The sequence below is a fragment of the Primulina tabacum genome, chromosome 6 (genome assembly GCF_025594145.1).
Source record: "Primulina tabacum isolate GXHZ01 chromosome 6, ASM2559414v2, whole genome shotgun sequence".
NCBI lineage: Eukaryota > Viridiplantae > Streptophyta > Magnoliopsida > Lamiales > Gesneriaceae > Primulina > Primulina tabacum.
In genome coordinates, this window is record NC_134555.1 from 6,431,181 (window position 1) to 6,456,136 (window position 24,956).

The 24,956-nt window shown below is 36.0% G+C and overlaps 2 protein-coding genes across 3 annotated transcripts; both read left to right on the forward strand.

The window, feature by feature from the left end:
- Nucleotides 1-614: 614 nt before the first annotated feature.
- LOC142549016 (general transcription and DNA repair factor IIH subunit TFB1-1-like) lies at nucleotides 615-17,096 on the forward strand. Of its 2 annotated transcripts, none has more exons than XM_075657736.1 (18): nucleotides 615-900; nucleotides 1,650-1,728; nucleotides 2,360-2,418; nucleotides 2,546-2,669; nucleotides 2,754-2,880; nucleotides 9,630-9,705; nucleotides 10,033-10,125; nucleotides 10,914-10,958; nucleotides 11,734-11,790; nucleotides 13,993-14,146; nucleotides 14,262-14,329; nucleotides 14,746-14,869; nucleotides 15,615-15,671; nucleotides 15,755-15,882; nucleotides 15,976-16,167; nucleotides 16,283-16,396; nucleotides 16,583-16,642; nucleotides 16,766-17,096. In XM_075657736.1, the coding sequence occupies exons 1-18, from the start codon at nucleotides 823-825 to the stop codon at nucleotides 16,778-16,780; spliced, it is 1,650 nt and encodes a 549-aa protein (XP_075513851.1). In that variant the 5' UTR covers nucleotides 615-822; the 3' UTR covers nucleotides 16,781-17,096. The 2 variants fall into 2 exon arrangements, with proteins under 2 accessions (XP_075513851.1, XP_075513850.1); XM_075657735.1 differs by having other exon boundaries at nucleotides 16,565-16,642; nucleotides 16,766-17,095.
- On the forward strand, nucleotides 3,927-7,595 carry LOC142549015 (uncharacterized). Its single transcript, XM_075657734.1, has 5 exons — nucleotides 3,927-4,367; nucleotides 4,691-5,649; nucleotides 5,747-6,556; nucleotides 6,636-6,754; nucleotides 6,858-7,595. Exons 1-5 carry the CDS (start codon nucleotides 4,096-4,098, stop codon nucleotides 7,359-7,361), a joined length of 2,664 nt encoding a protein of 887 aa, XP_075513849.1. The 5' UTR covers nucleotides 3,927-4,095; the 3' UTR covers nucleotides 7,362-7,595.
- Nucleotides 17,097-24,956: the final 7,860 nt, after the last annotated feature.

A 24,956-nucleotide genomic window follows, 5' to 3' on the forward strand; every position in this document is an offset into this window, starting at 1 on the left:
CCTCAAACCGTTCGAGATTTCGACTGCCAGACGGGAAAGTTATGGCTTCTCCAAAATGGTGGTGCTGAAAGCGACGGGAATGGAGTTGGGCACAACTTCTTTCTTCTCTTCCTTCTCTCGTTTTCTTCCTTTTTTTTTGAATGAGCTATGTGTATATATTTGTATAAATATAATAATTGGTCATAAAAAAAAAGTAATTCAAGCTCATTTATATCGGTTTGTATTTATTTTGCAATCATGTGTTATTTAAACTCTATATATATTTTATATCGTTAAATTCTCCGATATTCTAAAATACATATTTTTACACACTTTTTGAATTTATTTGGCATAAATAATTATTTTAATTATAACTCAATAATTATTCTAATTATATCAAATTATCGAACAATTAATTACATGACCTTACAAAATTAAACCTATTTATTAAATTTTGATTTATTTGAAAGAATTTTGAAATTGTGGTGTATAACTATATGCATACTTTTGCCAATCATGTATTTTTGAAAGAATAATTTTCATCAAAATTCATTTTTAAAAATATCATCTCCAAATGTATTTAAAAATTTTCAAGAATAAGAGATCTTTTTTTAAAAAAAATTTTTGGAAGCAGCCCTGCCAATTTTGCTAAGTACCCATTGCCAATCAAAGACTGACTCGCAATGCTGTCCCTTCATGAATCTCCCCATTGCTCATTAAACGCGATGGAAAACCTAATCCTCCACGATTCAATTTTAACTTTGCAAATGTTGTAGATAATCCGTTCATTGGATTCGTCAGTTGAATCATTGTCGCCGCCGTTGGGTTGGATGCATCCCTGTGATGGATACGCAGGTGATGAAACGCGCTAAGTACAAGTCTTCTGTCAAGGACCCCGGTGTTCCTGGCGTTCTCAAATTGGTGATGAACCCTTATTGAATTTCCCATGTTTTATCTGATTTCTGGTTACAATCGTACTTGTTATTCAATTTTGAGCTCTGCTATTTCATCAAATCAATGGTTTGTATGTGATGTAATGGGTGAAGAGCGACATGAACAATAGTTTCTCGCCACATTTCATAAGGCTGTCTTTCTTACCATCTGTTACGACTTACGACTCAACAATGAGGATCAAGTAAATGTATTTGGTGGAATGAGTATTCTTGGTTGGTATCATGTGCATAAATTATTCTTCTGAATGGGAGAAATCGATAGGCAGAACATTTGTCCCAAAACACTGCGACTATCAATTCAAAATTATATGACTTTAAATTTCCAATCAGGAGACAATAGTTGCTGACAATTGGTGCTCCGCTGAGGAATTCACACAATCAAATCTATGAGTTGTGCAAAAATTTCTTCACATATTTAGTGAATCGAGCGCGACAAATTGGATTTGCTTTGGATTGGTATATATTTGTATTTCCCTTGTTCACAGCTTCCAGAGGCATCAAAAGTGCCTAAGCATTTATTCCAAATTCTTCAATTTCTAAATTTGCAGTTGCAACACAATGGGCGCTAACCTGTTCAAACTACTTTTTATTTCCTGTGGTTTTTTATATAGCTACTATCATATTTTGAGCAGTTTTGATAATGCATCAATATTGAACCCTAATAAAGTTTTTATGTCTTATGGTGTCAATATTATTATTTTCTGTGTTTGTTTCCAGACTATGGAAAGGTTTGTGTTTATGCCCAGTGATCCAAAATCATCTGCAAAGCTGAACGTTGAATTTGGGATGATTAAAGGTTCTTATGTCTTATCAATTTCCCTTTCTGTTTGGACCCTTATATACTTTCTTCTAAATTGATACTTTCTTCTAAATTATGGTTTTGAGTTTTGTTATCAATTTTGACATGGAAGCAGCAGTTAAAGATATTACTATTAGCGTAACGCCCTGGTAAACCATCCTCATGTAGTGGAAAAAAATACGACGAATGAAAGATCCTTATGTTATTGAAAGATTTCTCATAGATTTGAGTTCTTTGTCCAACTCCATGGTATTGAAAATAATTTCAAAGCTATAGACCATGTTCCGTCCTTTTAAAAGAAATGTATATCATCTTTAAACCATATTAAAAAACTAAAAAGTTCAAATGAATTGAATACCCATTCTCTCCAACTGAATTGTGTATCCTTGTCTCGTTTTTCATTATCGAAGTGCATGGTATTGAAAATATTTTCAAATTTATAGACCATGTTCCGTCCTTTTAAAAGAAATGTATATCATCTTTAAACCATGTTAAAAAACTTAAAAGTTCAAATGAATTGAATACCCATTCTCTCCAACTGAATTGTGTATCCTTGTCTCGTTTTTCATTATTGAAGTGCAACAATGACCCTGAGATGTCTTTAATTATCTTCATTTGCAAGTTGCAGGACACAAATTTACCAAGGAAGGTGCTAAACAGGCCCTACTGAATCTTACTCAGGACCAAGTTTGTTGTTATAAATTAAAGATCTGATTCAGTTCGAGAATCTTATTGAGTACCTTTGTGGAGTGAAATGTTACTGTCCGCCTTGGTTTTGATCTAATTAACAAGCATGCCATTTGTGTTGTTTCAGGGTGGAAATTATATTCTTGAGTTCGATAATTTTCCTGATCGTGATGTGTGTTGGGACTTTGTTGGTGAGTTACAATCACAATTGAATATCCCGAAGGGACTTACATTAAATCATCCGCTAAGGAGTATGAGATTCAAGCATGCCTCTTCTTTTCCCTTTTAAGTAGCTAATTAACCTGACACATTGGTAATTGCTTACTTATGTGCAGCCACTGCCATTGCATTTCATTGTGAAGTTGGAGGAGTGACCTCTGACAAGCCTGCGGCACCGGTTAGTACTGAACAACTTAGCACATCAGAAATGGAGTGTCGAATTAAGCTACTTCAGGAAAACAGGTGAACACATTTTCATACAATTTAATAGTCAATGAGTTGATCTCTTTGCTAGGATCTTTATAGAGGAATGAGGAAGTGAATGAGTCGAGCTCTTACTGGGATCTTTAGAAAGGGTCAAATTGGTTGAGATGTTGATGATATCTGGGTTTGGGACGGGATCCTTCAAGAGTATTCTCGGTCAAATCTTTGTGTGAGTCTTTATTTCCGATAAGTTGTTTTCCTTTATTTTTTCTCTTTCATGTCATTTGAAAAGCTCCGATCCCACCAAAGTTTCAAGTTTGCCAACTCGTGAGATGATGCAAAAGAAGCAGCCTTCATGTGCTCTGTGTCTGAATTGGTGTGTGATGTGCAAGAAAGAAGTGGAGAATCAGGATCATCTGCTTATTCTGTAGAGCCCTTGCCCTAGCCACTACTAAACAGAATAATAAGCATGCATGATTAAAACTTTATACCAACAATTAAACAGCGGAAACCAAATAACTTAATTATCTTACATCCCAAATGTAAACATAACTATAATCTTAGTCTTAAAAGTTAATACAACTATATCGAAATCATAATATTGCACGAGAATACGAGAAAACAAACAAAACCTATACTGGATCACCACTGTCCAAACCGTCCAACCTAAGAACTACCCCGTGGAATGGGGAGTCCAAGATGAAAACAAAGACGTGAGCGACGATAGCCCAATACGAGAATGTACGAGTATACAAATTGATATGATGCATGTGAAATGCAATATGCTCATATATCAAGGATCAAGTCAATAATCACATGATAAGTCTAGAGACATCTGAGTGTGTAGTTTCTGCTATGCCATATGCATGTTTTGGCTCTCACACTCATCATCAAGACATGGATCTACAATGTCATGTGTCATCAAGACTCGGATATCAAGGTTTAAGTTTCGCTTCTCGTTCAGCCAGTGCAGTTCCTGTCGGACATTGTAGCTCTCGATACCAACTGTCCACGAAATAGAACAGGGTTGAGTGGCCCAAACAAACTAGGTATATCTCAAAAGAGATTAGATTCAACATGATATGCCTTGCACACAGTTGTTAATAGCGCTTGTAGCGCTCGCTATCGCGTGTAGCGAGGCGTAGCGACGCCCGGTCGCTACGGGGGGCTATGCGCAAGCCACTTTCAAATAGCGAGCGCTATCGTCGCTATCGGCGCTATTTCTGTATGGCTATAGCGAGTAAATAGCTCGCTATGTTGAAGAAAAGCTTGGGCAGTTTTTCCACCCAAATTTCGGCCCATTTTCCACCCAATTTTTGGCCCAATTTGCAGCCCAATTTTCGGCCCATTCAGCACACCCTAACAAGCAGAAACAACGCGTATCTTCTCCCCTTCTCCGCTTCTACAAGCATCAACAACACGCTCAAGAAATCTTCCCTTGCACCGCCGACCGCCGGACTTCTGGCCGCCGACCGCCGACCGCCGACCGCCGGACTTCAGGCCACCGCTTGCATCCCCCCACTTCGGTAATAATCTGCTCTTCTATTTTACTTTCTTTTTTCCTTTTTTTCTGGTTTTTGATTTTTTTTGGGCATTTGATTACTGCCATTTGTTTATTGCCATTTGGATATTCGGTAATATGTTACTGCTCTTATATGTTACTGCCATTTGATTTTTTTGAACATTTGATCACTGTCCAAAATGACATTCGGTAATATGTTACTGCCATTTGATTTGTTTGGACATTGATTACTGCCATTTGATTTTTTTGGACATTTGGACATTTGATTATTGCCATTTGCTTATTGGATTTCCTCAATGTATAATCAATTTTTTTTCTTAATTTCAGAGTTTATAAGATGGAAAACCTACAAGAAGAATTGAGAAAAAAAGATATTGGATGGAACTATGGGAGGATGGTTAATCCAGACAAGATTTCTGATGGAATATTATGCAACTTTTGCCAAAAAGTTACAAAAGGTGGGGTAACAAGGCTCAAACAACATCTTGCGGGAGGATTTAAAAATACAAAACTTTGTCCAAAAGCCCCGGCATGTGTTAAGCAAGAAATGAAAGATCACTTTGAAGAAAAGTTGGCCCAAAAAACTGTCATGGATTCCATGCCTCACTTTGATGATGTTTTTGATATAGAAGAGCAAGGAGATGATATTGATCCATACGGGGATCCATCTTCTCATGGAAAGCGGTCGGTATCTATGTCTTCCTCGAGCAACTCGTCAATGTTAATGCCCAAAAAACCACGGTCGTTGGGTCCTATAAATGCTTTCTTTAAGCTAGACGCAAAGAATCAAGGTGGTAAAGCACCCCAATTTAATGAAGTTCAGAAAAAGTTGAGGTCTGATGCAGTTCAAAAATTTGCAAGGTGGATGTATGATGCAGGGATCGCATTCAATGCGGTCAAATATGACAGCTTGAAGCCAATGATCGAAGCTATTGGACAATATGGTCCTAGGATGAAACCACCTAGTTACCATGAGGTGAGAGAACCACTTTTAAAGGAGGAGATCAACCATACAAAGCTGATTTTGAAACAAAATGAAGAGGAGATGACGAAGAATGGTTGTACTTTGATGGCTGATGGGTGGAGAGATAGAAAGGGGAGATCACTTATCAATTTCTTGGTAAATACCCCAAAAGGCAGCATGTTTATTGAATCAGTTGATGCATCTAGCTACTCTCACACGGGTGAGAAGATGTTTGAGTTGCTTGACAAGTTTGTGCAAAAAGTTGGGGTGAATAATATTGTTCAAGTGGTCACCGACAGTGCATCAAATAATGTTTATGCGGGTTAGAAAATCTAATATACTAAGTTACAACGTCTTTGAACTTTCGTTGATTAGTTTCATTTTCATTAACTATCATTTTATTCTCTTGTTCTTTACAGGAAAGAAGTTGATGGATAAATATCCAAACTTGTATTGGGCCCCGTGTGCAGCACATTGTTTGGATTTGATGTTTGAGGATATATTCAAAATGTCAGATTTGAAGAGGGCACTTGAGCGGGCAATTAATGTTAACGGATATATTTACAACCGAACTATGGTGTTGAACATGATGAGAGAGTTCACCGGCCAAAGAGACCTTATCAGGCCAGATAAAACTCGTTTTGCCACTGCTTTCTTGACTATGAGAAGCTTTCAGCAGCATAAGCAACATTTGAGAAAGATGTTTACTTCAGAAAATTGGAGTAAAAGCAAATTTGCGAAGGAACAGACTGGTAAGCAAGCACAGAAAATTATTTTGATGCCTTCATTTTGGAATTCTATCATTTTTGCTATGAAAGTTGGTGGCCCATTATTGGAGGTACTTCGGTTGGTGGATGGGGAGAAGAAGCCTGCCATGAGTTATATATATGAGGCAATGGATAGGGCTAAGGAGAAAATAGCAAAAGCCTTTGGTAATAACGAAGATAGGTACAAAGAGGTTTTTGAGATAATCGACAATAGGTGGCAGTTGCAACTCCATCAAGATTTGCATGCGGCGGGTTATTTCTTGAACCCTCAGTTCTTTTACTCAAATTCTGAGATAGAACAAGATGAGGAAGTAGTTACGGGGTTGTACAATGCAATCAGTAGATTGACTTTTGATGGTGAGACGGAGAGGAAAATACATACAGAGTTGTTAAAATACAAACAAGCCGAAGGTCTTTTTGGGAAGGAAGTTGCAATCCAAATGAGAAAGGTTGTATCACCAGGTATGAAAATCAAGTTTTTCCTTATTTTTTTTAAATAAATTCAATGAGAAATATTAATATAACTATTGTTATTAACTAGCTGCATGGTGGAACTCATATGGAGCTTCGACACCAAAGTTGCAAAAACTTGCCCAAAAGATACTCAGTCTCACTTGTAGCTCCTCTGGTTGCGAGCGCAATTGGAGTGTGTTTGAACATGTAAGTTTTTATAATATTACAATTTTTATTTTCTATTACTGTGAAGTTTTAAGAATTTGTTCTCGTGCCACGTGCCTTGATAAACATATATAAATAAATGCAGCTCCATTCCAAGAAAATGAATAGATTGGAGCAAAAGCGACTGAATGATTTGGTGTTCATCAAATACAACAGAGCTCTGAGGCGTAGATACGATAGTCGTGATGCCATCGATCCTATCATATTGACTGAAGTGGATGATGGCAATGAATGGTTGCTAGGGAGACTGGAGGATGAAGAGCCTGACTTTGTTCATGATGGTGATGATTTGACTTGGCAAGATGTTGCAGATGTTGTTGGAGTAGATGAAGCTCCTTATACATTGAGGAAATCCAAAGGAGCCTCGAAGGCGACCTCTACATCTACAGGAAGTTCGAAAGCGGCCACATCTAAGTCTAGAGGGAAAAGGCCAATAGAAACATCTACCACACATAATTTTATAGATGATGATGAATTTGAATTTGATGAAGAAAGTGAAGAAGAGAATGACGCCGAACGTTATGCAATTTCAAATGAAGAAGATGGTCTCGATCTTGATGAAGATGAAGAAGATGAAGATGAATTTTAAATTATGTTTTTCTAGTTTTACAATTGAGGTTTTATATGCTTTGAACTTATATATTTGTTATTTAAGAATGAAAGATTGAATTGATGTTAGCATATGCTATATATTATATATTTATATGTTTGTGGCGCTTTACTTTCAAATAGCCCTCGCTACGCTGCTTCGCTATGCGCTTCGCTATGCGCTATAGCCACGGGCAACCTCTGCGCTACGCGCGATTGACAACTATGGCCTTGCATAATATGTTAAAGTAGTAAAACATGTATCATGCAACAGATAAATACGTAGCATATAAGTGTATACTATGTTTGTATATCTCAGTCAGTGCATCATGTACATCACTAAAACAATCTAACAGAAAGTCTATTTGTATGAACCTAGACAAACCAACATACTGAAATCACTATAATGCCAAATCTAGAATTATTAAACATGCTTAAAAGTTCTTCTTAATGATCTTTAAATCACTATTTAAGGCTTTAGGATTATATTTGTGTCCTGTCGTCAGCCCATTGATAATGTCTCGATCTGCGTATCCCGTTTCACCAACCCTTCCTCGAGTCGACGCTAGCTCCGAAGCTTCCCGACACTAAATTGCCTTAAAAACTGGCTAAAAACTGAAGGTATATGGCTAGAACTAGAGAGAAAGAAGCTTAGGAAAAACGATATATTAAACAATGAAATCAACTTCTATTTATAGGTTGTATCCGGACTAGTTCAGAATATCCGAACTCAATTTTATCTGCCACGTGTCATAATATCATTCGGCTAGTTAGATTTCTCGAGATAATGTTTTTTGGAGTAAATTGAAGTGGTCCATTTTAAATTTTGTGGATCCCAACATGTTGATCCCCAATTAATTAATTCTTAATAGTTCTTAATTAAAAACTCTTTAATCATGTCTTAATTAATATTCATTAAAATAAGGAATATGATAATTACATATTCGTTCTTTAACTAGCTGTCTTTGGTTTAGAGCTTTGGAGGAGATGAGTTTGGTTTGGGAAGCTCCAAGATCTTCGCACTTGCTATTTGTTGTAGATCTTAGACGCAAACTTGGAATGAGGGGTTAGGGGTATAATTTTTTGGACAATATTAGTTCATTGTATTTGCTGGTCATTATGGTTGGAACGGAATAGACAGATTTTTGACAGCTTAGAAGTGTCGGTTGAAAAGTATTGGGACAATATTAATATTAGGGCATCTAGTTGGATTTGGAAGCATGTAGTATCGATATCTGATTTATCGAGGGATTGTAGATATATATGTCGTTGATTTGAGCAGGATTTTTGTTTTTTTCTCTTTTTCTTTGTGTGGAGCATTTGCTTATGGTTAATGAATATAACATAGTTTTCTATAAAAAAAAAATTGTCATTAGCATTGACAGTATCTGACAAGACAAACATTTTGGTTTATTGGGTTCTTAGCATATATCTTTTTGAGATCAAGCATGATTTCACCTAGATCTACTTACCCGAAAACACCACCCATGGATGACTTGACATCTAATAAGGTATGATTGATTGAACTTTCAATTGGTTCCTCTGGGTAATATACTACAACTTTATCTTCTCATCATACCAATGGAACTGATGAAGGTATAATACTAATGAATTCAAGTGAATAATCATATGCTAATAGTGCAGGGGTGTGGTTGACTGCATTCATTCAGGTATATAGAGTGTTTTATTTGGCCAACCTTGCCCCTTGCACTGCTCTCTACCTGATTTTTTGTTTCTTTCTTGCATATCTGAGTTGTATAAATACGATGTTGTATATGGCTGGATGATTTAAGTCTAAATAAAGACTTATTTAGATACCTTCTTTTTTCACTTTGGAGATAGCCATTTGCCCTTGTACATGAGATGTTGTGGGCTTATAGATACTCCTCAATAAATAGTTGATTTATATTTCATTCCATCATATTCAAAACGTTAGCTATGATGCTCATGAACTAACTGAAAATAGTAACAAATATATTTGTTTTTGCAATTTTCTTGTGCAAGATCGTTTTATAGCCTTCGTTTCAGTATCATGTTTTCATATTTAAAGTAAATCTTAGGTTGTCATATTTGTGGTTATGATTTAATATAGGTTATTAGTGAATCCTACAATTTTGGCCACAACGAATTCTTTCTTGCCCTTCTAAACCAATTTATCTTACAATGCGAACAAAAGGGGGTTGTTTTCCTTCTTTATGTTGTGATGTTTGAATTTGATACTCTTAACTGCACCTATTTAATTTAAAATGCTAAAAAATGTGAGTGGCAGCGAATTGCAGAGACTTCACAAGCAGTTTGTTATTGGAGGTATCTTGACAGAGGCTGAATTCTGGGCGACAAGGAAGGTTCGCTACTGGAATTTGAACTCATTTTTAAATATTTACGAGAAATAAATAGAAATGAAAAGGAAAGATGTAAATTTTCCTCTGCTTTATTTTTTTCTTCTTGTTTGTTCTCAAAATCTCAAGATGGTTTAATAAAAAGTAAAATAAAAATTTCAAGGTGGTTGGGACTTCGTTTTCTGCATTCCAAATTGTTTTTTTTTACGGATAGTCCCTTGTATTGTCTTGAAATAAGTTTGGTAGAAGTGATATTTAGTTAATTTAGAGGAGCTACTGGTGGAACATCGTTACATCGGTAATCAATAATTATTGTTCACCTGTTGAGAGCAGAAATTGCTGGAGCTGGATGACAACAGACGGCCAAAACAGTGGGTTGCCTTAAAAAATGAAATGTGGACTATAAAACCATTATCTGATGGCCAGGTACCTACCTAGCTCCTTCAGCACTCTTAGCCCTTCAGCACAATATGCATAAGCCACTTCAATGTTCTATCACAGAGGATTGAGATGACATGACCCTTTCACATGCTTGAAGTTTTTTTCATTTTTAATTTTTTAGTTTCATTCACACTCATATCCTCTCCCAAACAGAATCATCTCACACCCTGATAACCAGAAAGGGGTGATAAAAAAATTTAAAAAGAACTAGTTGTTCGGCTGATACTATAGAGAGATAAGTTATGCATTTTATATTATCAGGCCAATCATCTCTTCTTCAGGCATTGTTTGGTCTTCTTGATGGGCATTAGATGCCAATGCTAATGGAATATTGGTATGGGAAGATTTGGTGGTCCATCATTTTCATGAGTAGAAAAGTGCTGTTTCTGGATGGCCATGGGTGGTGGGGATAGTGGTGAAGTTGGAAGTTGAAACTTTATTTGCTACATATATGATGTCATCCCCATTGTGGCAATTAATATTTGCTTTGTTGGATCTGAATTATTATAATAAAAAGTTGTTTTTGGATTGTCATTGATGATTTTGTTTTTTTTTTTTTGGCTGCAAAAATAAATATAGATGCAGCATTATGAAGTTGCGTGTGTGTGTGTATTTGAAAACTTGTTAGAACAGGCACAAACTAATGGCTGCTCAGTCTTTCTAAACCTAGGTTTTATTTGCATGTATTAAGTGTTAACCCTGATAAGTTTCTGCAGTCTTCCATTATTTGAACATGGACCTGTCAATCTCAATTTTAATTGTTGTGTTTTCAGTCAAACAGAGTTACATTTAACCTGACACCAGAGATCATTCATCAGGTATGTTTCCTTCTTTCTTCCAGTGTTTTTTTGGTCTGTGTAGCAGCAGTAAGTGAAAATATACCTCATCCAGATGGTGTGCTCCAAGATAAGTTCCTATACCACAGGCAACAATTGAAGTATCTGAATCCAATTCCCTTGTTAGTGTTGAAAATTATGGAGAAAAGACAATCTTAAATGGGATATGATTGATGTGGCCGTGTTTAGCCATTATACTAGGGACAGGAGCGTAACTGAATGGTAAAATCGGGAAAACAATTTCCTTTATGATTCTTTAGAAAATGATACAATTGTTTTAAGTTTTGTGGTTCAGAAAATTCTTTCAATATTCAAAATTAAGCTGCGGTTTTCCAAAGAGACATATATTTAAGATCTTAAATCTATAATAACCATTTTTTGGGGATGATAATGATATGATGCCACAATAAGTTCATAAAATCTGACATATCTATGAGATTTTCAGGATGAGTGTACCCTTTATGTTTTGTTATTGAATAAGCTTACTAATCGGTAACTACCTTGTGTTGTCAATTCTTTTTCAGTTATATAATTTTTTTGGATTTAGAGTGAAATATTTGAACAAACCACTGATGACTGATGTGTAGTAGGAGAAAGACAAAAGTTGAAAATATATTTTTCTTTTATGTGCCTCTTTCTTTGCTTTGTTGTTTTTCACAAGTAAATTATAATTATTGTGGAATGCTTGAAATATTTTTCTTATATGCATCTGTGCTCTTTTTTAACATATGGATTTTGATTCTGAATTTTTATTCAGATATTCGCCGAGAAACCAGCTGTTCGCCAAGCATATTTGAATTTTGTCCCAAACAAGGTTAGAATACCTTGACTTCTGAAGATATTTTGAGATGTTTCTGTTTGCCAAATATTTTATTGTGGTTCCTCTTCACTGACTTTTCCCTTGCACTCACTAGCACACTAGTAAACTTTATGGTTGATGCGATGTTCGCATGTCCTGTGATTTTCAGTGGGTTTCCTGAACTTTTAGTGCTTCATTCATGGTTCTTTTTTTAAAAAAATAATAATCAAATTTTAGGGTTCTAGCTTGTACCAGCGCATTGATGTGTTTTTTAGTGTTAAAGGCTGCTACTCTTGGGGTCTTTTCATTGAGGAATTGCTTCATGCTGAAATTCTAATATTATTTAAATTATAGTTCCATATGGTTCATAGTCTTTATCCAGTTTTGTTACCTCATGTCAGTATTAAAAACATTGTAGTCGTAGCAATGGGTCCAATTTCCAGGATCTCACATGCTAAAGATCATGGCGATCACGTGTGCAGAAGCGAACCTAGGACCATCAGGATTGTGACGTGTTTAGAGGAATATGATAAAAATAACTCAAGGTAAGTTTTTTTCCATGGAGGGGAAACTGGATTCAATTGGAAATCATTGGGAGCTGTGGATGATTTGAAGAAGCTAGTGGAACAACCCTTATATCCATAGGTCAAAAACCAAGATCAGAAGCCTTTGATGAAGGATTTGAGGAGCTGAAACAAACAATGTGAGGTGTCTAATTACCTGGTTTTGATGGTCATGATATAATTGAGTGGATTTCCAAAACTGAACAATGTTTTGAAATTAATGAAGCACCCTCCCTCATGTGATAAGGTGCAACTTTATATTTGTATCTATGGGCCACCCATGCTTTCATTTCCATGGGTGAAGGAGATTCCTGTGTTGAGCTAGGAAGATTAGCGGAGGAGCAGATAAAAAGAAATGGCAGGGGAAAAGCTACGAATCTTTATGAGCATCTTGCTTCACTTACAAGATCAATGGTCAGTTTGAACAGTGTGAGTTTCCCTAAGCTAGAGTGATGGAGATTAAGTGGAATAATAATGGGTTGCTTCTTTAGTGGTTTACGAGATGACGCGAGGAGGGTCATGTCAGTAGCCACGGTCTGGTTACATTAAAACGAACAATGGAGTTGGTGAGGGATGTTGAGGATGAAACAGGCCATAGAGACGGACAACACATGGTTATGAACAGGATATAATATTGATAATGGGAAATTCAACTCTAGTGGGCTTATTGTTCGGGCTCGGAATCAATAATTGGGGCAAACTACCAAGCCCGATCAGTTATTTGATGGTATTCTAATGCGATTTATGAGAGAGGGGCTTACGTTCGAGTCTGGGGGAAAAATTCCTCCCTTTGTTCAATAGTTCATGGGCCAGGGGCTGATAGTGAACCATCAGCAAATTCTCTCTGTGGTAAACGTCTGGAAAATAAGCCAACAGATGGTCAAGCTGTTAACCATCAAGAATATTTACTAAGAAAGGAGAAGGATTTATATTTTTGATGTAGAGAGCCTTACAAATCTTCACGTCGGTGCCCTTATAACTCAATGTGTATAACGAGAAGAGTATTAAGGGGATTGAGAGGTGATTTTCAATACCGAGAAAACTGAGAGTAGATATTTAGGAGAAAAATAAGTGGGGAGAGATTTTGGGCCAGGGTTGTAGGAAATCATTTGATATTTTGAAAATCTCTATGATTGTATTTCTTATACTTAACTTTTATTTTCATGGTTATTATTCTTCACCCAAAGTTAGATTGTGAACTCACTAGCCTTTTATGTTTGACGATCTTTATATTTTGTAAAACCCATAGAAATGAGCTCAGTTACTTAAATAGTAATAATATTTAACATTTGTAACATATCTGTTAATGTGCTTCAAACTAATTTCATTTTTGGGCGGTGCTATCCAATGGTTTTTTGCAAAAGAATCAGCTAATTTTACTTTGTGAAATTTTGTCAAGTTATATGGCACAGGGACAGAGACTTAAAATTTTGTCACTGTTTTGAAAATTATTTATGTGTGTGATAGTTTGTGGTTAAAACAATGCTGTCGTGTTCAAAATTCTGTCTAGGCAAATGTTAAGTGGTTTGTATAGTAAGAATGTATACCTTTTCTTTTGCAAAAACATTGAAGATATAGTGCAGTTCAAGTGTTTGTTATGTATTGCCATAACCACGAAAATCACTAGAAAATGAATTTTCCTATTTTATTCCAGATGACTGAGAAAGAGTTCTGGACCAAATACTCAAGAGCAGAATATTTTCACAGCACAAGAAATGTGATTGCTGCTGCAGCAGAGGCTGCTTTAGACGAGGAGCTTGCTGTTTTTCTGAAGCAAGACAAGATGTTGGTTGATGAAGCTCGCAGAAAGGAGATTTTGAGATTGAATTTCTTTAAATTGTGCTTGAGACATTCTCACCCAGCATCTTGTATCTTTTGTGATTATCTTTCCCTCATTTTGGTGACAATTTTTACTCAATTTTCAGATCAGGCGTGTCGATCCAACTGTGGACATGGAAGCTGATAAGGGTGATGACTACATACATCTCCCGGTACATTTTTGGTGCTGATAATCTGTAATCTTATTACTAGAAATTGTCCATGAACATTTTTCCAAATAGAGGCTTTCTAGTTTCTTTGACCCACTTTGCATTTAATATGTTGTTCCTGCTCTCAAGTTTATGAACAATATCTGATATCCAAAATAAGTTTTTTGTGTTAATGACATTTGACATTTCCTTGATATTTAGTTTCCCATTCATTTCTTGTAATTTGAATTTTGTATATTGTCCCTTTTCTTATGTTTGCAGCTGCAATTTGGTATTGATTGCGTGTTATTCTATGATCTATGTATTTTTATTCTCTTTAAGCAATTTTTTTCTGTACAATTGCACATTGGCATTCATGGCATGCTACAGTTTGATCAATGAATTCATTACTCTCATTAAACGTACTCCATGAAGTGTAGGATCGTGGTCTACTTAATGATGATACCAAGGATGTTTTAGATGCTCAATATGAGCCGTATCGTAGATCGTTCTCACAAAATCTCAACCAACATGCAGCTGTTGTTCTTCAAGGAAGAGTTGTAGGTTGGTTTTTCAGAGCCTTCTAATACTTATTAATCATTAAGCAAGGCTTTCTGCTTTTAGGAAGTGAGGATTTTCAATGTGACTTGATGTTCTTAAATAATTTTCTGGTTTGTCAGAGTATGGACTTATTTGTTGCTTTTGATACCTGTTGAATCTGGAATGAAGCTGGGATTATTATTTGCAGCTGGCCGGCAATGTACAGAGTCTAGAGACAGCATGACTTGTTTTGTTTTGTGCAGATCCAGTAGGTGGCATAGCTAATGCTATATTTAATAAGAGCTAGCTGAATTTTATGAGAGATGGGAATGTTGTTTTCTGATGGTGAGACTAGTGTGATTTATCCGAGTCATCCTTGGAGAGTCTAGATCTTTTTCTGTAGTGTGCACATTGGTGAGTGCATGTGTATGTGGACACGGGAGCATGTGCTTGTCTTAGCCTTCTTTGCAGCATCTCATTGTCTGCTATAACTTGTTCAATGGGGTGCTTATTCATAGAGTTATAAGCAAATTTTGTTTTATTATCCATAAAAAAACTTCAATTTTTGTTTTGGTTGCAAATTCTGCTTCTCATTTGTTGTTTATTCATCGTTGATTGCAGTCACCTCTATAAGAAGCCAAAGCAGTTACATTATTATCCAATTAAATTACTTCAACATGTTTAGATCGTAAAATAACTACTTTGTATCGTTGCTGAATTATAGTACAGCCTGACTTTTTCTTTTTTTGTTTGAACATTCTGATAATAGATGTTAGTCTAGGAGACGCAAGGTCTGTTGCTGAAGCCCTCATCAGGACAAAACAAGGTTGGTATTTTAAATTCAAGGGTTTCTTAGTTTTCATTTTTATTTGTGATAAGTATGCTTGCTGACTTGTAATATATTTGCAGCTGAATTGGCTAATGATTTATCTGATAGAAATTTGGATCGAGAACGGTCAGACAGGATTTCTCGAGTGTCTGAGATTGAGGATCTTCGGGGGCCTCAAGACCCTTCAGTTGCACCCCTATGCATAATGGTTTGACCTCTTTTTTTGGGAAAAACATTAGTCATAGGCTTCGCTGGACCTGACACTACTTATTATTTTCTAATTTTTTATTTCTATACACAGGATCCTTGGGATTACTTTGATTCTCAGCATGCTAATGCCCTAGAACCATTGGGGGATGCGGGTTCAGGTGCATATACAGTATTAAGTAGTGTCAGGTCCAGCGAAGCCTATGATTCCTTAAGAGAACTCATATCTGACGTTAGAGTCAGAGGTCTGAAAGAACCATTTATGAATCAGGAAGTCCCTTTCAAGGTAACGGCACTTTGTGCATGAACACTTTTTGATATGGTTTATGAAAGAGAGAGGCTTGCATACTTTACCAATGGCTGATGCTACAAAATTTACTGCTCTGTGTTATTGTTTACAGGTCCTCAACGTGTTGACCCAGAACATCTCTAGCACCAAGTTTAATATTGGAAAGAACCCTCATGGAAGTGTTTTGGATAGCTTGCCAAAAGTTCTTAAAGAGGAACTTTTACATGTAAGCTCTGATCCAAACTTAATACTTATTAAATAAATGCATTCAAAATGTTTCAATTATGACATTAGTAAATTTTTTATATCAATTGAATGAAAGCTTATTTTTTGTGGCAATTTGTGTATATCAATCGTTGGTGATGTTCGAGTGAGAGAATATCTTTTATTTCAGCACTCGACATCTATCCAGGAATTATTGAAGCACTTTTGGTCGTCGTACCCGATAACCACGAAGTACCTTTATATGAAGGTTAGTTCTCACGTTTGAAATCATTGTTGTACCATTATTGAATTCTTTATTGCTAGTCTAACAAAGTATTGCAACGTGTCTCGACACGAAGCTACAATGAGCTTCTCCTTGTGTTTTCTTCAGGGGACTGCCACATAATCAGCATAATGTTTTAGACGAATAAGTTAGAGGTGCTAGGAACTTTTGGCTGAGGGAGTGGTAATTTGACTGGGAAAAGGGGAGGGATTTTCCCCTGGTTTTATATGCCCCTGACTGGTGAAACCAAAAGAAAGTTATAACGGGTTGAGCCTCGACGTAACCTTGAACCTCATGAAACTGAGGGTGTGCAATAGTTTTACAATTGTTTCTTTGATCTCTTCCTTCATTTAGATGAAACTGTAGTGAAAGAAGATGATTGTCATTCCCTCGTGAAACCAATATTGAATCAATTTTTACTCTCGAATGCTTCGGTCACTAACAGGTAGCTAGATTGAAAGATGCAATGTCACAAGTGTATCCAAAGCTACAGGTACTTCAAGTTCTTTTAGATGTGTTGACTTCTCAATGCATTCTGCATTGCCTATATGACCTTTTTTAAATTTCATCTGGTGGCAGGAAATTAAGTTATCTGTTCAATCGGATTTCAGACATCAAGTTATATAATAAATATATTTAAATTTTAATATTATTATATCAAAAATGATAATAATATTATATCATTAACTTGACTTATCTATCTTGTTTAAGTGAAACTGTTCTCAATAAAAAGAATAGAACAAAATATTTTAAAAAATCATTTATTATTTTGTTTATCAAAATTTTAAACAATAAATAAATATTTTTCAAAAATTCAAATTTTGTCATTTATTAGATGATTAAATTTTGATTAAAAATTAAATTTTTTTGACATGTTAATAATATTTATATTAAATTTCTATTAAGATGCATATATAAAGTTCTACTGAGATACATAATAATAATAATAATAATAACAATAACAGTTTAAAGACAATTAGTATAACAAAAATTCACGACATTCTTTATAAAAAGTTGAAAAATCTAATATTATATTAACAAATTTATATTTTATTTTGTATTATATAGAGTAGTAAAATTAAATATATAAAAGGAATACACAATTCAAAATCATAAGTTAATGATATTATCAATGCAGATACTTAAATGCAGTTTATATTTTCAATTAACATCAAATTTGAATTTGAATTTTAAAAAATAAATTGAAAAAAATCCATATTTAATTACGTATTTATTTCCTCTTTGTTTCAACTATTTAATACGGAAGGTTAATACATTAATAATGATAAATTATTTCTTTTATAACATATTATTTTTTGTGGAAACTTTTCAGGTATGACAAAAACCCTGTTTATATATATATAATGACATTATTTGAGAAAGTATTTCACTCTTTCCATGACCGGACAATTGATTATTCCATATATGTGTGAACCTATGTAAAATAAAGAGAATATAAATAATACCTCTAAATCAAAAAATATATATATGGAAAAAATAATAACTTCTTGATAATGTAAAATACATTTTAAACTGAAATCTGTGTTGCTTTCAAATACAAGTAGATCGTATTAATAAACTAATAAGAGTTTAAGCATCAAATGTATTTTGAATAATTTATCTCACGAGTGATATTGAACATTGCACCAATTTTTTTATTTTTATTCTGATTGAAAATTGATTATTTGAATGTGATTCATAAATTAGTCTGAATTATTTATACGGTTTATGACAACAATTAAATATATCATAATAATATAAAATCATATCCCAAATTCAATGAACTTGTGGGGGCCCGGACGCTAATCATGTTCTTAATCATCATTGGGACTAATTAATCAATTATAAAACAGGGTCTAAATTTTTTTTTTAAAATACGGAACGTAGTGAAATAAAACGTATATACATCTCAGTATAAAAGTGCAAGTCATGTACCACATACATTTATTCAACTAAGGTTTAACAGCTAATATCACGTGTCTAACCATATCTCTAATCCAAGTCTGGAGCCTCCACTCTAATCACGATCTCTCATCATCTTCTCAACCCTGAACCTGTTCCACCTGTTGTCATGCACACATACAAAACAAGACAACAGCCGGATAACTCCGGTGAGAATAAATCCCAGTATAAACAATGTAACATGCAATCATATAAAAACATATACAAAAGCATATAACAAATATCATTCACATGCAGCCAATCAACAAACATGTATGATATCAAAACTGTAAATCAACTAGTCGTATCAGACTTGATTCAAACAACGCGTCGTCTCAGACTCGACTCATTCCTAATCTAGGGATCCCGGTTCTGAATATTGAGAATTATATCGAATCTCAGTCGATAGGAATGACTCAACCCTAAACGGCATCGATATAATTCCTATATCCAGTGTCTGGGCGAAACAGCCACAGAATTGACGAATCAGTCAAGGATTAAGCGAATCAGCCAATAATTAGACGAATCAGTCAGGGACTAAGCGAATCAGCCGATGACTAGGCGAATCAGCCAGTAGCTAGGCAACTCGGCCGATAGCTAGACGAATCAGTCTATGACTAAACGAATCAGTAGTCAAAACATGCAGTGGCTATAAATCAATAAACTACAAACATCAATCTCATTAACTACAAATATCAATGCAGTAAACTAGGTATGTGATTTAGGGAAACTCGAGTCAAACCTCACTCGAGTTGTGCAATCCCAACTCAACATTAATTTATACTTTTCTTTCTGTCACTCTGACTCTGTCAAAGTCTCGAACTCAAAGCCTGACAATATCAATCTGGCAATAACAATATCGAGGAGTATAATATCAATACATTACTCCAATCAAATTTGTTCTGCTCAATACTCAATCTAATCCACTATCGATGGCATAACGGTACAATATCGATATACCCAACAATACAGTATTAGTCAGATATCACTTCCAATATCTCATAATCGATAACAATTCAATTATGATATCAATTCCATTCAAATCAACTCTGAAAATCATAAAAATTCTGTACGGTATCCGTTCTTCAATCCGATTTTGATTATACAATGTCTAATATCGCAAGAACATCATATATGAATCATATCCGATTCCTTCAACATCATAATTTCAAATCATATCAAAACGTATCAAAACTTACGTCCAGTTGTAGTCTGTGTTGATAGGAACACAGTACTGAAGTCGGATTCAAAATCAGACGGACGGATTGAAATATAAAGACGTAAGGATTTCTTTCACAAATTCTCTGGAGCTTTTCCTCGACCTTTCTCTTTCTTTTCCTAATGTTTACTGAAGGATTAACTTATATATATCACGTTGCATGTCTATGAAACGTGGCTCATTTTCAAACAATTCAGGCGGCGCTCGGGCGGTCGAGAATTACCGCTCAGGCGCTTGCTCGGCGCTCGGGCGGTTATAACTTACCGCCCGGGCGCAGGAGGTTCTGTCCTCCACAATACCCATTGGCGCTCGGGCGGTCAAAAACTACCGCCCGGGCGCCACATCTTCTGTCCGAAGCATACTTTGTTGAACACTGGCGCTCGGGCGGTTACTTTCTACCGCTCGGGCGCCAATAGTTATGTCCAAAACTTGTACCATTCATATGCTTTGCCCAATCTGGTCTTGAAATGGCCCGGCTATAATCACCTCAATTCTTAATCAATAATCTCGGATTAACAGAATCAAAATCTCGGGCATTACAGAACTGATATAATAAATGCAAACAAATATTTAAAAGTAGTTTATGTTTTCAATTGAATCCAATTTTAATTTGATAAAAAAACATATAATTCATAAATGTAATTTAAATTGATATAAAAATGAAATAAAATTTCATTATAATTATTAATTACACTAAATCGAATTACTTAATTTCTATTTTCAAAATTTTAAATAGATATCTCTATTATATTTATTTTATTTATCAATATTATCTTAATATTTTAGCTTGATTAAAAAATGGCTTAATATTTCCTAAAAAATATATACATCGCCTAGAATAATGTACGTAGTCTTTTGTGCTCTGCTTAGAATATAAAATAAAACAATGGCATAAGTTGATAATTTTTAATTTTATTTTAGCATTTATGAAATAACATTGTTTATTTTTAAATATATTATTTATTAACATAACGGATCCAAAAAAATTTCCCATATAGCTTGATTTTTGTCTAATGTATTATTTTTAGCGCTTAAATTAAAAAAAAAAACTTGTATAATTAATATTCTAATTACTAATATAATTGATCTAATATTTCGTTCACGCAATAAAAAAATGTTTATAGATTTCATTCAATTACATTTTTTACGGTAAATGTGTTGGCCTCAATTTAAATTTCAATTAATAAATAATAAATTTTTTTAATTGTAGACTAGGTGTAATGCCCGGAAATTTAATCCTAGTAATCTGTAATTATTGATTTATAATTTGATATGATTATGAAAGGATTAACCGAGACACGATTTGAAGTAACGTGTGATAATTTATGTGCGAGGACAGTGCCTCTCGCGCACGTGCGCGACGTGATGCGCGCCCATGCGCCAATTGGGCAGAAGACCTCGCGCATATGCGCGACATGAGGGCGCGTATATGCGCGAGCTGCACAGGTCGAGTCCAGAGAGCCTCGCGCATATGCGCGGAATTGAGGCGCGCATATGCGCGAGCGGCTAGGAAGACACGCGTTGAGACAATAGTCTCGCGCATATGCACGAAGACAGTTCGCGCATATGCGCGAGATGCTTTGGATGAATTTGCGGAAGACACGTTTCGGGGCATGCGAGATGTATATATATATATACATATTACACGTATTCCATCAAAGAAATCAACGGAGAATTGAGAGAAAGTGTTGGTTTCTGGTGCTTCAAATTTCAACCGTGTAAAATCCGTCCGTCTGAATCGTAATCCGACTTCAGTACTGTAATCCTATCGACGTAGGCTACAACTGGACGTAAGTTTTGCTACGTTTTGACATGCTTTGAAATTATGTCATTGTCAGAATTGAATAGGATTCATATATGATGTTCTTGATATGTTAGACATCATAGAATCGAAGTCAGATTAAGAAACGGACTGATTATGGAATTGTTATGATTTTCTGATTATATTGATCTGAAATCGGACAGATTTGGATTATGAATGGATTACAACTTGTATCGGATATGAGCTATGATTTGTAATTGATGTCTGTTGATATGGTATTGACGGGGATACTGAGATTGTGCCGTTATGCTGTTATTTGAATTAAATCCGGATTAATCAGATTCAGTGTTGAATTGAGAATGGATATTGATATTATGATTCTCAATATGTCGTTTCAGATTTACATAGACAGTCTTGAGTTCAGAACTGATATTGCTTCAGACCGAGACTACAAACGAAAGGTATAATTCAATGTGGTATCAGTAGATCGACTTAAGTCGGTTTAGACTTGAGTTTTCCTAAATCACATACTTTATTTTGTTGCATTGATATTTGCATTGCTTTGATTGAGGTACTTGTTCTCTTGATTTATAGATAGCAGGTACTAGACGAGTAATCTTGTGACAGAAGTGCCTGATAGTGGCGGGATCGCCACGGGCACATTGCACGATGTCACAAGATAGGGTATTGGCGATAGTGCCAAAGTCTGTCACCGGATGATTGGCTATCGATGTGGATAGAATTTGGGTTTCTTCTATTACTGTTGATCGATGTCGTATCGGTGTGGATAGAATTGGAGCTTCTTCTATTACTGGTGATCGATATTATATCGGTGTGGATAGAATTGGAGCTTCTTCTATTACTGGTGATCGATATTATATCGGTGTGGATAGAATTAGAGTTCCTTCTATTACTGGTGATCGATACCATATCGGTGTGGATAGAATCAGACCTTTTTCTATTTCTGGTGATCGATACCTTATCGACGTGGATAGAACTGGAGTCTTTTCTATTACTGTTGGTCGATATAGGAATGCCAACTTCTGGAAACCGGGATCCCTAGACTAGGATTGAGTCTAGTCTAAATTGTGTAGCTACGAGTATTGTCGACAGTTTGATATTAGTTATATTTCAGATTTTGATACATATTGCTGTTACCTGTTACATGCTTTATATTTGTTTATATGATTGCATGTTTCGTTGATTTATACTGGGATTATATTCTCACTGGAATTATCCGGCTGTTGTCTTGTCTGTATGTGTACATGACAACAGGTGGGACATGTTCAGGGCTCCATAAAGAGAGAGATCGTGATTAGAGTGGCGGCTCCGGACTTGGATTAGAGATAGGGTTTGACACTTGATATTATCTGTTAAACTTTAATTAAATAAATGTATGTGGTACAGAATTGGTACTTTTATATACTGAGATGTATATATGTTTTTATGTCACTACGTTCCGCATTATTTTAAAAAAAAAATTAGACCCTGTTTATTATAATTGATTAATTAGTCCCAATGATGATTAAGAACATGATTAATGTCCGGGTCCCCACAACAGGTGGTATCAGAGCGATAGATCCTTTAGACTGAGATAGGAGCTAGTGAGCGGGGTAGATTGAGGTTTTCTTTCCTGCTTTTGATTGCCAGCATGATTTACTGCTTTATAATGCATGTTTATCTGACTTGATTTGAAAACATGTGTTACTGAGAATGGATCAGCACCGATTCTGGATCAGCTGTAAGATGATCCGAGGAGGATTGAAACTGATATGTGGTAGTTGGAATTACTAACCTCCTTGATTATCAGATATGCCTCCGAGAAGAGTACCAGAACAGGGTAGTACTTCAAATCCTCCCATGGATGTGACAGCTACTCCTATGGAGAAATTGCTGAAAAGGTTTCAGTCATTCCATCCACCGACGTTGAAGGGTACGGAGAATTCCGTGGAATGTTTGAGTTGGTTGGACGATATTGAAATGATGTTCGAATCTTTGGAGTATACTGATGAGAAGAGGGTGAAACTGATCGGACATCAGTTGCATGACGTTGCCAAAAACTGGTGGATCACAACGAAACGGGCATTGGAACAACGAGGTACGGCCATTACCTGGAATGTGTTTAAGGCTGAATTTTATCAACGGTTCTTTCCAGTTTCATATAGGAAGGACAAGGGAGCCGAGTTCGCCAACTTGAGACAGGGCCAACTAAATATCGAGGAATATGTGGCTAAGTTCTCTACACTGCTCCGATTTGCTCCCCACGTAGCTGAACATGATGAGGCCAGTTGCGGACCAGTTCATAAATGGCCTAAATCCTGAAATCTTTACCTTGGTGAATACCGGGAGGCCAAACAATTTCACCGATGCCTTGAACCGAGCCAAGGGAGCCGAAGCCGGTTTAATGAGACAGAGAGAGGCTTCGTTTGTGCCTTCAGCACCGAGATCACAGATGCCTCCACCAGCTCCCCTATTTGAGAGCGGCAGTGGTAGTGGGAAGAAAGACTTCCTGAAAGCTAAGGGGAAGAAATTCAAGAAAGCTGGAAGTAGCTCATCCAGTTCGAGTGGCTCTAGACAGACTGGTCAGGGCCAGAGTTATACAGGACCCTACTGTAGCACTTGTGGAGGGAAGCATTCCACAGAACAGTGCCGAGGAGTGTTCGGCAACTGCCGCATTTGTAAGCAACATGGACACTTTGCCCGAGTGTGTCCCCAGAGAGGTGCCCAGGGATCCCAGGCAGCTGAGTCATCTGGATCAGCGGCTCAGACAGGTAGACGACCATCTACTGTTCATTCTTTTCAGCCAGCACTGTCTACTCAGTCACAGCAGAGGCCAGGAGGAAGCCAGACAACAAGCCAGCCTCATAGACAGCAGGCCCGACTGTTTGCTTTGACCGAGGAGTAGGCACAGGATGCACCTGATGATGTCGTGGCAGGTAACTGTTTTATTTTTGGTTATCCTGCATATGTATTGATTGATACTGGTGCATCGCATACATTTATTTCTGAGAGGTTTGCATTGAGTCATGCGTTACCTATTGAGTCATTGTCTGCAGTAGTGTCTGTTTCTTCTCCGTTAGGGACAGGTTTGATGTCAGTGAAATCTGTGAAATCTAGTATACTGCAGTATGATGGGCATGAAATGGAGTTAGACTGTATTGTGCTTGGGATATCTGACTTTGATTGTATTATCGGTATCGATACGTTGACCAAGTACAGGGCTACAGTCGATTGTTTCCACAAGATTGTTCGATTCAGACCTGAAATGGCTGAGGAGTGGAAATTTTACGGTAAGGGTTCTCGAGCTAGAATTCCTTTGATATATGCAATAAATATGACTCGATTATTGCAGAAAGGAGTGGATGGATTCATGGTAT

Bases quoted from the DNA above. Each gene is read 5' to 3' on its own strand.
- LOC142549016 (XM_075657735.1), top strand. From the start codon at position 823: ATGGATACGCAGGTGATGAAACGCGCTAAGTACAAGTCTTCTGTCAAG. The intron at 1,729-2,359 runs GTTCTTATGTCT...TGCAAGTTGCAG, and splicing joins TGAATTTGGGATGATTAAAG to GACACAAATTTACCAAGGAA. The intron at 15,883-15,975 runs GTTTGACCTCTT...TTCTATACACAG, and splicing joins TTGCACCCCTATGCATAATG to GATCCTTGGGATTACTTTGA.
- LOC142549015 (XM_075657734.1), top strand. From the start codon at position 4,096: ATGTTGAAGAAAAGCTTGGGCAGTTTTTCCACCCAAATTTCGGCCCAT. The intron at 5,650-5,746 runs GTTAGAAAATCT...TGTTCTTTACAG, and splicing joins ATCAAATAATGTTTATGCGG to GAAAGAAGTTGATGGATAAA. The intron at 6,755-6,857 runs GTAAGTTTTTAT...AAATAAATGCAG, and splicing joins ATTGGAGTGTGTTTGAACAT to CTCCATTCCAAGAAAATGAA.